Source organism: Calliphora vicina, chromosome 4 (genome assembly GCF_958450345.1).
Source record: "Calliphora vicina chromosome 4, idCalVici1.1, whole genome shotgun sequence".
In the NCBI taxonomy this organism is placed as follows: Eukaryota; Metazoa; Arthropoda; class Insecta; order Diptera; family Calliphoridae; genus Calliphora; species Calliphora vicina.
Window position 1 is genome coordinate 122,419,260 of NC_088783.1, and position 15,208 is coordinate 122,434,467.

General features: G+C 34.6%; 1 protein-coding gene across 1 annotated transcript in view; it reads left to right on the forward strand.

The window, feature by feature from the left end:
• The window catches only part of Myo10A (Myosin 10A), a 30,315-nt gene that overhangs the window by 5,776 nt on the left and 9,331 nt on the right, over positions 1 to 15,208 (forward strand). The window contains exons 2-3 of the mRNA XM_065506966.1: positions 3,539 to 3,763; positions 4,828 to 11,787. Of these exons, the coding sequence (XP_065363038.1) occupies positions 3,638 to 3,763; positions 4,828 to 11,787 (7,086 nt within the window). The 5' untranslated portion in view covers positions 3,539 to 3,637. The remainder of the gene's footprint in view (positions 1 to 3,538; positions 3,764 to 4,827; positions 11,788 to 15,208) is intronic.

Sequence of the window (15,208 nt, forward strand, 5' to 3'; positions counted from 1 at the left end):
CGTTTAACAGAAACAGTTTGTAGTATGATGAGTGGGAACTTTCGATAAGTTACACTCTATGAAAAAAACTTAATTATTTTATTATATTATTTTATTTGCAACAGTTATATATATCGTCCCCTTAATAAAACAATAGTGAATAAATTTTTGCCATTTCGAAATAATTGAGTTTCAAATTTGTGTGTTGATTTTTTGACCCACTTTGTGGAAGTAGAATTTCACCAAATTTTTACCACATATAGAATCAGTTATGTAGATTTTTATTTTGCAACAAACAAAATAATGGTGTATATGGTTATAGACTGTTGTTTTATTGAGGGGACGATATATGTATGTATAACTGATGAAATACAAACATATTCTAAATGACTAATACTTGGTTTATTCCTTTATAATAAATTCTGAATTAAATGTCTATAAAGTATTTCAAATTCGACAAAACTTGTTTTTTGTTGTTTGTTTTTAATGTGAAGGTTTTTTTCTTTATTATTGTGTACATGCATACATATATATTTAATATTTTATAAGAAAATCTTGACTTTTATTATAATCGGTTTTACGTAAAAGTACATGCATTTTGTATTCGTATATCTATCTACGGGTTTATTCGTGCCAGTGACAACAATTGTTGGGTTAAAAAATTATGATATTGTAGTTACATTTGTCTGTGAAGTCTGTGTGTTTGTGTCTAGCGGTGGAGTTGTTATTTTTGCAATTCGTCATTAATTTAAATTACAAGATTAGCTTGATTTTTTGTTTTATTAACTTCTTTTGTTATGAAAATTAAAGTCTGGGAAAAAGTTTATATTAAAACAAAGTTGTCGACAAATAATAGTTATAAGTTATAACAATAAACAATAAAAATACATAGTATAAGATACATACATATATTAAAAAAAAAAAATATGAGTTGTTGTGTTGTGTACACTTTTGTCATATAAATGCATTATTATGTAAATATACTGGGTATTCAGTTTAAATTTAAATGTTCCTATGTGACATGTATACTATGCAATATTCGGCTGTGCTGAATCTTATATACCCTTTAGCAGCGCATGTATAAATGTTATTCTCTTACTTCTCTTCTAGCTGTTTAAGTTCATCCTAGAGTTGTAGGGACATTTGCTCGAAATGTACACAAACTCTTTTTTTTAATTTGTTGTGTGCCTATTTGTATAAAATATAATTTCTTACATTAGCTTTAAGTTTATTTTAGCAAATGTTTAACCGATAATCTCGCACTATACTTAGTTTATTAAGTGTTCAAATTTGTATCAAATAATATGCAAAATCGCATCTTTTAAATCTTATTAGTTAAACTATTTGTAATTGTTTGCTTTATGATTTACACGTATCTCTTTTTGCTAACTCCTATACTAATAGAAATATTCGAATTTCGATATTCGGAATAAAATAATATTTAAAATTACACTAGCTCTTTTTGTGAACAAAAACCTTGTAATTAATTTTTGAAAATCACTCAGCTCTGTTTGCTAACTCCTAAACCAATAGAGATATTCGAATTACGATAATCGGAATAGCTCTTTTTGTATGCGCAGCGACGATATGTTTCATATCATGACCTAAATCTTAGTTTTTGAAACCACTCGATTTAAAGAACAGGGGCGTTAGACTGGCCGGCTAAAAAAGACAAAAATTGTAAAAATAAAACATTTTAAATGTAAAATTCCAATAAATTAATGGAATTTCTAATTTCTAAAATTTATAGGCGGTTAGGCTCTGTTGGTCTCTGACTCTAGATCTTGTTGTGGAATTAATAGAATTGTTATTAGTTTGTGAATATGAACCATTCAACTCTTGAATATTTTGTATTAACCATTTGAGCGGTTTGATCATTTATTAACTTGAATTAATACAAGTTTAGCAAAGTTTTTTTTTAATTAGCGATGATTTATTTATACATATTTGAAAGGGTGTGTACCTGGGAAACATAATAGTTTATTTATGCATGTAATGGGTTAATTTTAGCCAGTTTTGTTAGCTGTATATTTTTATTTAATGTAACGCGCCAAGTGTAAACGTTAAGTTTGTTTTTGTGTGTTATTTTGTTGTTGTTTATCTTCAACTATTGGAATGCGGTCAATCACGTCAATGGTAAAAAAAAGTTTTTTTTTTGTAGCTGCGACAACTCTCTAATGTTCAAACTACTCAGCAAATATGAGAATAATGAACAACATTGTTATTGGCAGTTGTGATGTCTACGGAGACAATTAATACAAGCTAGTTTTCTTTAAGAGCAAAACATTTCTCTGATACTGAGACTGAGTCTTCACGTTGTCTTGAAATTTAAAGATTTGTTTTTGTGAACAAGTTTCCAGTGAGTTAGTTTTGTTTATTTTGCCGAGAAAAAAATCAAACACTTTTGAATGATCTTTTATTATAGACAATAAGTTTGAAATTAAATACCAATAAGTTAAACTATGTTTGTATATAGAATCGTTCATATGTATGTTTATATGTTATTTTTGACACATGTTTGTGTTGTATTTATTTGTAAATATTGTTGTCACAGCGAGTATTTACGGCGAGTATTTATGTTTGGAACAGGTGAAAGTTTTTTTTTCTTTTTTTTTCATAATTTCACATAAACTAAATCTAGAAATATAAAAAACGATATTTCTTAGTTTAAATAGCTGGTTTCAATCAACTAAGTTTAACTGGTTTCTGCTACAATAAAAAGAAAATGTATTAAGTGAAATAATTATTTGAAATTTGAAACATGTGCAAGTTTGAATGTTTGTTTCTTGACTCTTTTGTTTTTTCTGAAATCTGTGCTGTCATTTAGGTAGGGTTCCTTAATAGAAATAATTTACACGGGAATTTCTAAAAAATATTAAAGTTTTGTTGGGAAATTTCGGGAGTCTATTTATAAGTTTTCTTCTTAAAGTTTTATAGTATTATTTCAGCACAGATAAAAATGATTATTTGTGATTTGTTGTTGCCAATCGAATTATTCGATTATATCCATAGTTTTTTTTATTAGGTTTACATAATATAAACTGTAATTTTAAGTTCTTGGATAAATTATTAAGATGATTAACATTCAAACTTTATAATAATAATACTGGTTTAGATTTGCAAAAGTTCTATTTCGAAACGTATTACGTATTTTTTCCAGATTTAACTTAGTCGGACGAACCTGAATTCATCATAATATACTTTAAGATGAAGATTGAAAATATTTTGGACATATTTGTTTAATATTTCACGGTAAAGGAAAATGTTCGGTAAATTAGGAACCCTACTGTTAAGTCTTTTCTTTTATCAACACAAAATGCCAAAAATTGCTTCTTTAGCTTTTTGCCATTTTGAAGTAACATTAAGAAAAAATATGCTGTTTGGATACTTATAAAAAACTATTGTAGTATTTAAAAAAATGCCTACATAAAAATGAACTAACATTTACATACGAGTATAAAACAATTTTAAGGATTGGTGTTAAGTACATCATAGTTCGAGCTTTTAATGTGGGTTTGATTTTAAAATAATTAATGTTTTTTTATCTTTTTATTTTCAGAGCCATGTCTTCAATTATTATATATATTTTTTAATTTATAAACGAACATTGAAGAGAGTGGTTTGGTTATTTGTTTAAGGAAACAGAAAACCAACTATAATGGATTGGTCTGAAGGCGATTTGGTATGGTTTGATCCGGGTGTGGGTCATCCTATACCAGGCGAAATACAAGAAGTACACCGAGCGGCCCAAGTTATTGTTGTTCAAGCTGTTATTAAAGGCAAGGTATGTATTATATGTGGGCTTACTGCGCACAGTGGATTAATATGACTTTAATTTGAAGAAGTGCTCTTTTTTGACAAATTACTCATACATAAAAAATATCATGTTTGAAAGTATAGCAATGTCGAGTTAGTGCAAACAGCAAGACTAACATAATCCTTGTATATATGTATCTGTAAAGTCTAAAGCAACTATTTTTTTGTAATTTCAACTAAAAGTATATGTATGTGTTTTTATTAATTTTTTTTAAATAAAAACCACAAAATAATAGAAAACAAAAACTGAAAAAAAAAATAATAAAATTATAAAAGAAGAGATTTTTCTGGTTTATCAAGATCACTTACTTAGCTTGGTGTGATTGTGGGGAGTTTTTGTAGAAGAATCTCAATGGCAATAGCAATTGTATTGTGATGTTGCTAAACATGTTCCAATCAAATGACTCCTCACATGTGTGTAAATGTGTGATGTACAGAATGTTGCTGCATGGCTTCTGTTGGCATTTAGCCATTGGTCTCCTTTTAGTTGCACTGCAAAGACGTTGATATCAAGTGGCGTTCTGCAATATTAACGGATTGGTATTTTGTTTTCTTTGTTGTCATTTTGCTCTCAAATATGCAAACCTGAGAATAGTTTTGCAAATAACAATTTTTGTTTTTTTTTTTTGTATAAAACGAAGCCAAACACATATACGTACATATCGAGAATCTATAAATGCGAATTGTGCGCTTTCATTTGGAACCATGGCAACGTTGTGGTTCTATAACGCCTAGTCCAGCGCCATCACCTTCTACCGCTATTTTATCGCCACACATTTTGAGGCGTCAACGACCTCCAAGTGTTGAAGACTTTCCCAGCATTGAAGAAAACACAGAAACCTTACGTTTGAAATTGCTCGTAGACAAGAGACGTAAAATGCAAAACCGTTATCCCCAAATAGTTAAGAAGTTGTCGACATTGTGCAGCGATGTGATAGCCAGACTTGTTCGTAGTTACTTTACAAAACTATTTAATTTTATTTAAACACACATAAAGTAGAGAAATATTTAAAATTTGATTTCTTGTTTCAGCCCCAAACATTTGCTTTACAACCTGGCGAAGGAAACTTAAGGCCACGCCAAGATCTGGGCAGCAGTGGAGTTGATGACATGACCATGTTGGATGACTTACATGAGGCATCGCTTTTGTGGAATCTTCGCTTAAGATATGATAAGGGACTCATCTATACATTTGCTGGAAGCATTTTAATTGCGGTTAATCCTTATAAAATGTTTCCTGATTCGTATGGCTTAGAGGTGGCCAAACAGTATGCGGGAAAGCCATTGGGCGCTATGGCCCCACATTTGTTTGCTATTGGTGCAGCAGCCCATGCGGCACTGCCTTCGCCACAAGTCGTGGTAATATCAGGAGAATCGGGTTCTGGCAAAACCGAATCAACAAAGCTGGTAATGCAGTATTTGGCAGCAGTAGTTCCGGGAGGGGGCTCTGCTTCAGCCGTAATAACAGAACAGATTTTGGAGGCTGCTCCTCTTCTGGAAGCCTTTGGTAATGCCCGCACTGCTCGCAATGATAATAGTTCTAGATTTGGAAAATATCTGGAGGTGTACTTTAAAAATGGGGCCATTGTTGGCGCCAAAATTACTCAATATCTCTTGGAAAAGTCAAGAATTGTTACTCAAGCACCAGGAGAACGCAACTATCACGTCTTCTATGAAATGTTAGGTGGTTTGTCGGAAGCTGAGCGCACTAAGTATGGCCTTCTAGAGGCCGATAAATATTTCTATTTAAATCAAGGAGCTACAGACTGTGCCCCTGGTCGTGTGGATTGGGACTCACTTCAAAGTGCTATGCAAGTGCTGGGTGTATCTGAAGGTGAACGTGAAGGCATTATACGCGTGTTGGCCGCCGTTTTACATTTGGGCAATGTTTACTTCCATCGAAGGCAATTAAGACATGGCCAAGAAGGTGTAGAGGTTGGTTCCGATGCTGAAATTAAATGGGCAGCTCATTTGTTGCATATATCAGCTGAAGGTTTACACAGAGCCTTGACTAGCCGTATAACCGAAGCTAGATCGGAACGCCTTCACACTCCTTTGAGTATAGACCAGGCCTTAGATTCTAGAGATGCCTTTGCCAAAGCCCTATATTCGGGTCTATTCAACTGGTTGGTGTCACGCATCAATTCAATCGTCCAAAAAGGTGGCACCCATGATGCTCATAGAATTTCCATATTGGATATATTCGGTTTTGAAGATTTGGCCGAGAACTCTTTTGAACAATTATGTATTAATTATGCAAATGAAAATCTGCAACTGTATTTCAACAAACATGTATTTAAACTCGAGCAAGCTGAATATTCTCGCGAGCGTCTGGAGTGGACTCCTTTAACATGGGACGACAATTTGCCAGTTATTCATTTGCTGGCTAAAAAACCAGTGGGTATCTTCCATTTGCTGGACGATGAATCCAATTTCCCCCGTGCTTCTGATATGAGCTTTCTTGAGAAATGTCACTATAATCATGCTCTCAATGAGTTGTATTCACGTCCTAGAATTGGGGCTCAAGAGTTTGGCATCACCCATTACGCCGGCCAAGTGTGGTACTGTGTGGATGGTTTCTTAGATAAAAATCGCGATGCTTTGCGAGGGGATGTTTTGGAGCTTTTAGGATCTAGTAAACTGCAATTAGTTTCGGATTTAACTAAGCAACTGAGGGCACAAAGAGATTCCGGCAAAACATTGCCCAAAGGAAACAATGGTCGTTTTGTAACAATGAAACCGCGAACTCCTACTGTAGCTGCAAGATTTTCCGATTCCCTGCAACAACTTCTGCAATCAATGGGGCGCTGTAATCCATGGTTTGTGCGTTGCATTAAACCTAACAATGAGAAACAATCACTTAAAATGGACATGCCATGTGTGCTGCAGCAATTGCGATATTTGGGCATGCTAGACACAATACAAATCCGCCAGAAGGGTTATCCAGTTCGATTACGTTTCCAACATTTTGTTGAACGATATCGGCATTTAATGCGATCTCCATTACCGCGTGGCACACCCTATAGGGAACTCTGTCGTATACTATTAGAATCTATGCCCAATACAGGCATTGAAGGGCCAGATTATCAATTGGGTGCTACTAGAGTTTTTCTTAGAGAAGCTTTACATCGTATGTTGGAAAGTAGCCGTTCAGATCGTTTGAAGACATCAGCCGTAGTTATACAAAAACATGTTCGTGGCATGTTGATCCGTTGGCAGTTGGCGCGTAAAAAGAAGGCTGCTACGCGTATTCAGACCAAATGGCGTGGTTATCGGGAGCAAAAGAAATTCCGTGATTTACGAAGAGGTGCTACGAAAGCTCAAGCATTGTGGCGTGGTAAAATGGGACGCAAAAGGGTGGTTAAACTTCGTGCCGAATATCAGCGACGTCTCGAAGCTCAAAGAGCTCAAAAAGAACGTGAAGCAAAGAAACAAGCAAAAGAAAATTTGGAACGCAGTCAAATATCTTACTTAGACATTCCAGCAGAACTTGCATTTATTTTCTCAAAAAGCGAAGGCTGGACTCCTATTCACGGAGATCGCCATTTGATTAAAGTGGTCGGCACTGTACCAGGGCCTCCAGTTGCTGCCGATCTCCCTAAAGATCTAGACCAGTTCTCATTTGGTAAATTCAGTTCGGTATATTGTAATGGATTGCGTTTGTCGTCACGAAGAGAACCTATAACAACACCCTTCCTAACGAGGGCAGCTTCAAGAGACCAAGACTTCCAAGATTCTTTGGCAGTCTTTAAATTGATACTACGCTGGACGAATGACAAAACAATGGATGGAAATAAGGAAAAGGTTCTATCAGACTATATAGTCCATAAAGGATTGTCATCGCGTGGCTTGAGAGATGAAATTTTGGTGCAGCTATGTAATCAAATTTATAACGCCGATGATTTGCAAGCGCAACGAATTTGGCAATTAATGGCTCAATGTTTATCATGCTTCCAACCTGGTCCAGCATTCAGCAAATATCTAATGAAATTTATTGTTGACAATGCCCCCGATTCTATGAGGGATATGTTACTTAAGAAAATTTTGCGAAATGCCAATTCGGCAAATAACTGCCGAAACTTTACACCTTCATGGGTCGAATGGAGAGCTATATCCCGAATGTCTGATATTGCTGTAGCATTAACTTTGCCAGATGATGCTAATCAAACTGTAGCAATTGATTCGTGGACAACATGTGAAGAAGCAGCTTCTTTAGCTGTTTCAACCTTAGGTATATCAAATCGCGGATGGACTGTAGTCCTAGATGATGGAAAATTAGTTACTGATTCGTGTGGACTGGATTATGTGCTAGACCTAATATCAGAAAAAGAACTTTGTCCAGCTTTTCCTGCATTGCGAAGTGATTTGATGACGACCGGCGCTAAATTTAATAGAACGATATTATCAGATAATGATGGAAGTACACCCAGAAGACCGCAAGTACCACCGCCAGAACCACCAAAAATAAAGGTGAATCCTACAAGTGAATCCCCAATATCAGATTCTAATGATGAACAGCCCATACGAAAGAATTCCCGAAATTTACTATCAAGAAGTTCTGCGTTAAACGAACGTTATTTTGAACAGGAGAAGACCAGATCAAAGTCACTCGATGATCTTTTGGCTGGTGATATAACAGATTTAGATCCGGCAACAGAAACCGAACCTCTGACTAACCTAGGGCTTTCAGAAAGTCGTCTGAATGAGAGATATCATTCAGCTGAACGTCTTACACCGATGGGCAAAGAAACAGGCCCTCGTTATCAAAAATCGCAGTATGCTGGAAGAAGATCACACGCAGGTTCTCACTCCAGCAAGTATATGGATAAATCGGAGTATGCTACTCGTTCTTCGGCCATGTCAGATACAAGTGAGGCTCCATCTTTAGCTTCACATGTACGTCGTGTACGTGTACCTTCTCAAGCTTCAGATGTTGACCAGTTTTTAGATGATTTATTTAGTCCGGTGTTAGATGGATCGTTAGATGAACTATCCGATGCGAGATCTCTGGCTGCTAGTATCAGGGGAGGTAAAGGTGAACCCAATATTGGTTTTGATGCATATGAAACAGATTTCTTTGAGGCACCAGATAGTGAAATGAATGATTTAGTTTGGGATTCTCACAATCTGGCTTGTAAAATAAAGGGAGGCGGCGACAAGTCATCAAATTCAGAGGAAGCTCCATCCGCCAATTTAGATGAATACATAACTGGCTTGTTTAAGCCAATTTTTGTTAACGATGCTGTTAAAGTTCTTACCGAACAAGCTGAACTAATTGAAACTATTAAGGGTGGTGGAACTGCCCAAGCACAATCTAGTGGAAATTCATCATTTGTCACTTCATCTATGGTGGGACCAATAAGTCCCATTTTAGTTTCTAATTCAGAAAATGTAATACAAATTGGTAATCTTCCAGCAGAAGCTGACCCTACAGTTTATCAACATCACGTGCAGCGGGCATTTTTGCAATCAGCAATGGCCCAAAATCTTCAGATTCAACAACAGCTACTGGCCCAAAATCAAGCCTTACAAACTTTACTTAGTCAACAAGATACAACTCCTACGGGTACAACGTCACCACCTCCTCTAATGCCGGTATTAGCTAATGTACAACAATCACCAGTGACGTCAAATAGCATTACCAGCAAAATTACAATTGGAACCAGCGAACAGACGAATGTCCGGAAACAAAGTGTCAAAAACAGAATTTCACAATTTTCCGAAAATGACCGTAATCGAAAAGTTTCTTCTGATAGTGGAGGTTCTTTAATACCACCTCCGCCTCCACCACCAATGCCACCTCCAATTGAAGTTAAAGATCCGTCAGAAACGAGACACTTCTTGGATCCATATGGGCGTGCCAAAACAGTACGAATTGGTAAATGGAGATGGCCTCCGCCACAAGACGGACCACAATTTGAAACGGAAGAAGACTTCTTTGCCTTTAAAATGCGACAACATCAACGAAAAACTACCCCTCAGTCACAATTCCATAGCAGCAATGGTTCTTTAACAGGTTCAGCTATGGAATGGGAAGAATTTGAAGTAAGTGACAACTCGAAAAGCCCCTCGCCGGCAGTGGCGATGCCAGTACATACAACACAAATGGTACGGACACAAATTAAAATTGAAACAGGACCCAAAAATACTAGTAAACAACAAATAATGATGGAACAAATTCAACCACAACAAACAGTAATAACGACCAAAGTAGCCAAGAAAAGTTTCGAAATTGGAGCGGATAGACCTCCTCCAGGCAGTGTTGGCAAACTGAAATTGAGCTCAGAAATGAGACAACGTTTAGAACAAGTCACAGCCGGTCACTCTGTACGTTCTACAGTCAGCACAAAATCGGAACAGCGTGCTCCTGCTAAATTGGAGGATACTAGGAAGTTAATGTTGCAACAACAACTAAGTGGTCATTTTGCCCAAATCGAAAGTAATAATGCTGCTGTTGTCGATTTACAATCGGTGCGTTCTCAAGTAGAACGCATGGAAGAAAAGTTATCTCCTCCACCTATTTGGCCATCACATGTGCCACCAGCACCCAATATACCAGCACCGCCTCCACCAATTAGACCACCTAACGTGGCACCTCCAGCTCCACCACCAGTACCCAAAAGCCCACCTGTCCATGCGGAACATGAGGAGAATGAGTATCGCAGCCAAAGTAAAGATGTACCAGCATTTATTCAGCGTCAAGAACGTGACACTTTTGGGGCCAGACACAATTGGAACGGTTCAGATGATTCCAAAGATGCATATGATTCCTGGGGAAGGACAGAAGCAGCCAAATTAGACATGGTCTATGAAAAGAGTTTCAAAAAAGAAGTTAAAAATAATCATGATCGCGATCGTTCTAGGTCACGTTCCCGTTCCAGGGATCGCGACGACTTTTCCGAATCCGTTTGGGATAGATCTGAAGTAGAGGGTCCTGCTTCTAGTGGCAGTGACAGAGAACGAGAAAAAGAACGTGAAAAACGGGACAGAATCTATGAAATGCGTCAGGTGGAACGAGAGAAAGAAAGTAATAAAGTTTATCAACCAGCTCCTCCTAAAGTTGTCACTGCTACCATAGAGCGACAAGATCGTACTGACAGTTTCGGACCTGTTATAACTACAGAAAGAAAATATTCATATCAGGCTATAACGTCAAACAATAATAATAACAACAACTACAACAACAAAAGACCAACCACTTCTGCAGCCAGTCCTACCACCTCCATGACTTCTAACACTCCAGCTACATTCCGCACACATATGGCCCAGAAATATGAAAAAGAAAGAAAGCGCAAATCTTCAGCTACTTCAACCACAGTATCACAAAGTACACGCCGCGATGAAGAAACAGATGGAGGCGATGAATGGCCATTACCGGCTATCCCAGCACCGGTACCAGCTCCACCATCTTTAAAAAGCCCTGCGAATGCGTGCTTAACCTACAATCGAGTGCCATGGAAGTTGAGAGTACGTAAAGAAGTATTTCATCCTAACGAACCCATAGGACCACCCATAGCATTAGATCTATTATTTGCTCAAGTATCATCCGATGTCTTTGGCTTGACACCCTCTTTGCGAATTTCGCCTCAAGAAAAAGCAGCCGCAATTAATATGCTCAATGGTCACGGTGTAACTGTCGAATCTGTCCGGAGCCAAAATGTTCGCGCCATAGTTAAGCGACACCTAATCGACATGGCTAGAGAGTGGCCTTTGTATTTCGCTCGTCTCTTCCCAGTGCAGGGAGCCCCTCAATACCCAGACGTTTCCATAATGGGCATATCGCATAATGGCTTTTACTTAGCACGACGAGATGCCGACTATTTGATTGTGGTCCAGTCAGTACAATTTAATGAAATACAAAACGCAATAACCCTACCCAGGCCAGCTTCGTTGCAACTTAATTTACGCAATGGAAAAAATATTCAACTACATGCTGCCAGAGCCGCAGCTATCCAAGCAATGATCACATCTTTTGTACAAGAGTTTAGAAAGGTAAGTGATTTAATATTTTAAATTTCTACTTTCCTCTTAGTTACCGAATATACATAAGTAAATATCTATTAGTACGAGAATAGTTTGAAATTGTGTTAAATTACAATACATTGCAAATCTGTAGCTAGTGAATAATGGATAATTAACCCATTAATGGATTTTAAATCTTTAATTCGTCAGACGATAGTCACATGTTTTACTATGTCGTATAACTTTGTATCGGTGTTTTTTTATATATTTTTTTTGTGTTGGTATAGAAAGCAGGTACATCTCGATAAAAATATTGTAGATGAAAGAAATAATTTAAAACTAATCCATTATTTGTCTAACTTAAACCCATATATAAATTAATGATCGCAGCCCATAGATAATATTAACTACACAGAGAAAAAAATCATATTTACTTGAACAAATTTTCCTAGTAAAATAAAAAATGTTTTGTTTTGTATTTTTGTTTGAAAAAATTTAATACGATTTGTTTTTTATTTTTCCAAATAATGAAAATAAAACAAAATTTGCTTGGATTTCGTTTGTTAACTTTTTGTATTTTTGAGAATATTTTTAATTTTGCCCTTATTTTACTACTCTTGCTAGTAGATATATATTCGAACAAAGCTAATTTGAATTGAAATCAATGAAAACCATACATAATATTTATGTTGAAACTTTTTTCGGTGTATAGAGAAATATGTAAAGAAAATATAAAATTTAAAATACATATTAACAAATTAAAAATACATACGATCAGACCAGGAATGGAAAAGTTGATACGACTGTACTTTTGTTGATACTATTTCATATTAAAAAGTACCGTAGTACTCGTAGCGACTCATTTCATATCATCAAACAATTTTCAGTATTTTATTTAAAAATACTAATTTACACAATCCTATAGACTCAGAATGATTTTCTGTTCGATATTAGCATGTCCGTTCATTTTCGTTTTAATTAATGAAAATAGTCATGCAAACCCAATGCTCATTGTAAACACACTGTACCGAGTTGAATGTTGCAAAGATGTTGTTTATTTTGTGGTTGAATTCCAAGAAAATTCCAATTAATTTTTCTATAGAAAGTTTTGTGTATACATAATTGTTTCTATCAAACATTCTAGCTATCGAAAATTTTGTGTAGGACAGTTTACTTTATGGATAATTGTCTGATTAACAGTGTGAATAACAGTTTTTTCTATAGACAATTTTGTGTATAACAGTTTTATTATATAAAAGTTTGTGTATAACAGATATTCTATAGTAAATTGTCTGTATATGTAAAAGTTTTTTCTGGAGAAAATTTTTTGTATAGCAGACATTTTTAATTGAACATTTTCTGTATATCAGTAGTTGTTGTTGTAGACAGTGATTTTCTCCAGAGACCAAAAATAACTGTTAAAAAATTTTTTGGGACTGAAAAAGTTAGGCATAAATCAATGAATAATTTTTACGTTTTCAAATAAGAGTTATTCATAATAAATGCTTTTTTTCGTTGCTCATAACTTTTATTTTCGATTTATATTTTTTTACGTTGTCTAATAAGTGTTATTCATAATATATATTTTTTTACGTTGTTCATAACTTTTTTTTCAATTTGTATGTTTTTAAGTTGCCTAATAAGAGTTATTCTAAAGAATATATTTTTTTCGTTGCTCATAACTCAAAAGAAGTTTCTTTCGCCACCTTGGTTGCATTTTATTAGTACATACATTGAATTTAACTTTTAAAGTCGCAAAAAATAAGTTTGGTATGAGATTGATGTTTTTTATTGTGTGTTTTTTAATTATGAAGAATTTTGTTTCACAATCAATGTTTTAGCAAACGCATTGTCCGCCAAGTTGCACCTTTTCTCAGTCAACAAAATACGCAAAGCAGGAAATGCTCTTTCAACAGAAAGCCGTTTAACCGGCAGTGCATAGACAATATGAACCAATTTTTTTAAAAATTGCAAAAGTATCCTTTTTCTCTTCCTAATATTGCAACAAATCGGCTTCTACGTCCAGTCTCATAGATTTAAAGCTCTCTATTTCAGCTATAGCTGCTAATAACTCTCGCGATGTATTGCCTTTGTCATCTTCTGAAGATAAATCCACTTCAAGTTCTCTAATTGATGTTCCGAACAACGATGACGTATTTAGATTCGTCGATTCGTCAATCAGAAAATCGGATATTGGTTGAAGTGGAGATACTTCAGATAAAGTTAAATCGAAAATAAAAGTTATGAGTAACGAAAAAAAATATTTATTATAAATAACTCTTATTAGGCAACGTAAAAAAATATAAATCGAAAATAAAAGTTATGAGTAACGTAAAAAAATATTTATTATGAATAACACTTATTGAAAAGCAAAACTTATTTTCATTGAGAATATCTATTACTTAAAGAAACAAAAATTTATTTCTACAATATAACAGTTATGGCTAAATTGTTTTAGATATTTCTTATAACAGTTATGTCTCTGATTTTCTCTAAGCTAATTTGAAAATAATTAAAAATTTAAATATTATTTCTCTGAGGGTAAAAAATACTATATATTTGGATACCGAACAAAAATTTAATTTTCCATCCCTGGATCAGACTATAAATATTTTGTTTGTAGTAAATTGCAAATGAAGATTGTTTCATTTGTCTATTTTTTTCTCTTTATATCTTAAACTACATATTGTACATACATATATTAATCTAATATCTTCTTCATCCATTTAAATCAAATTCGAATACAATGAAAGACTATAAAGTAATGAATTAAATATTAAACTATTGTATAGAAAAACATTTTATGACTGCAAGTTGTAAACTTTGTGTGTGTCTACATAGTAAAAAAACGTAGATACAAACAAACATACATACATTGAAAGTTTTTCTTTTTGGGGAGGCTTAACATAGACTGGTTTATGGATCAGGTTTGGTAGTTTACGTGTGTCTTATAGCGATCAAGCAAAAGCAGATTGACTCTTCGGCTCAAAACTTGCACATTTAACTTCTAACAAAACAAAATAACAGTTACATGTTTTTTTTTTTTTTCAATTGCATACACCAATGTCTGGTTAGACAGTCATTAATCCTAAACTTGGCAAAAAATAATGAAAACAGGCTATTTTGTATTATGATTGAAATTTTTAAAATGTTAAATATTGACACAACTTAAAATTATTCGACTATTTTGAAAGTGAAATACAATCAATTAAACCAAATAAAAAATAAAATTTAACTGGACAACATCCAAAAATTCCGAATTAAACAGATAAAAATAATTTAAAAGTCTGATACAAAAAGCATTCCAGCAGTTCTGGAATGAATTATTTTAAAATGTGCCTGTCCTAGGCGGATACCAGTTGGCACCACATAAATTACAAAGAGTAAACTCCGCATTACAAAAGGACACTTAATAAAAATGTACTATCCAACAGACTAGTTTTGTCTATTG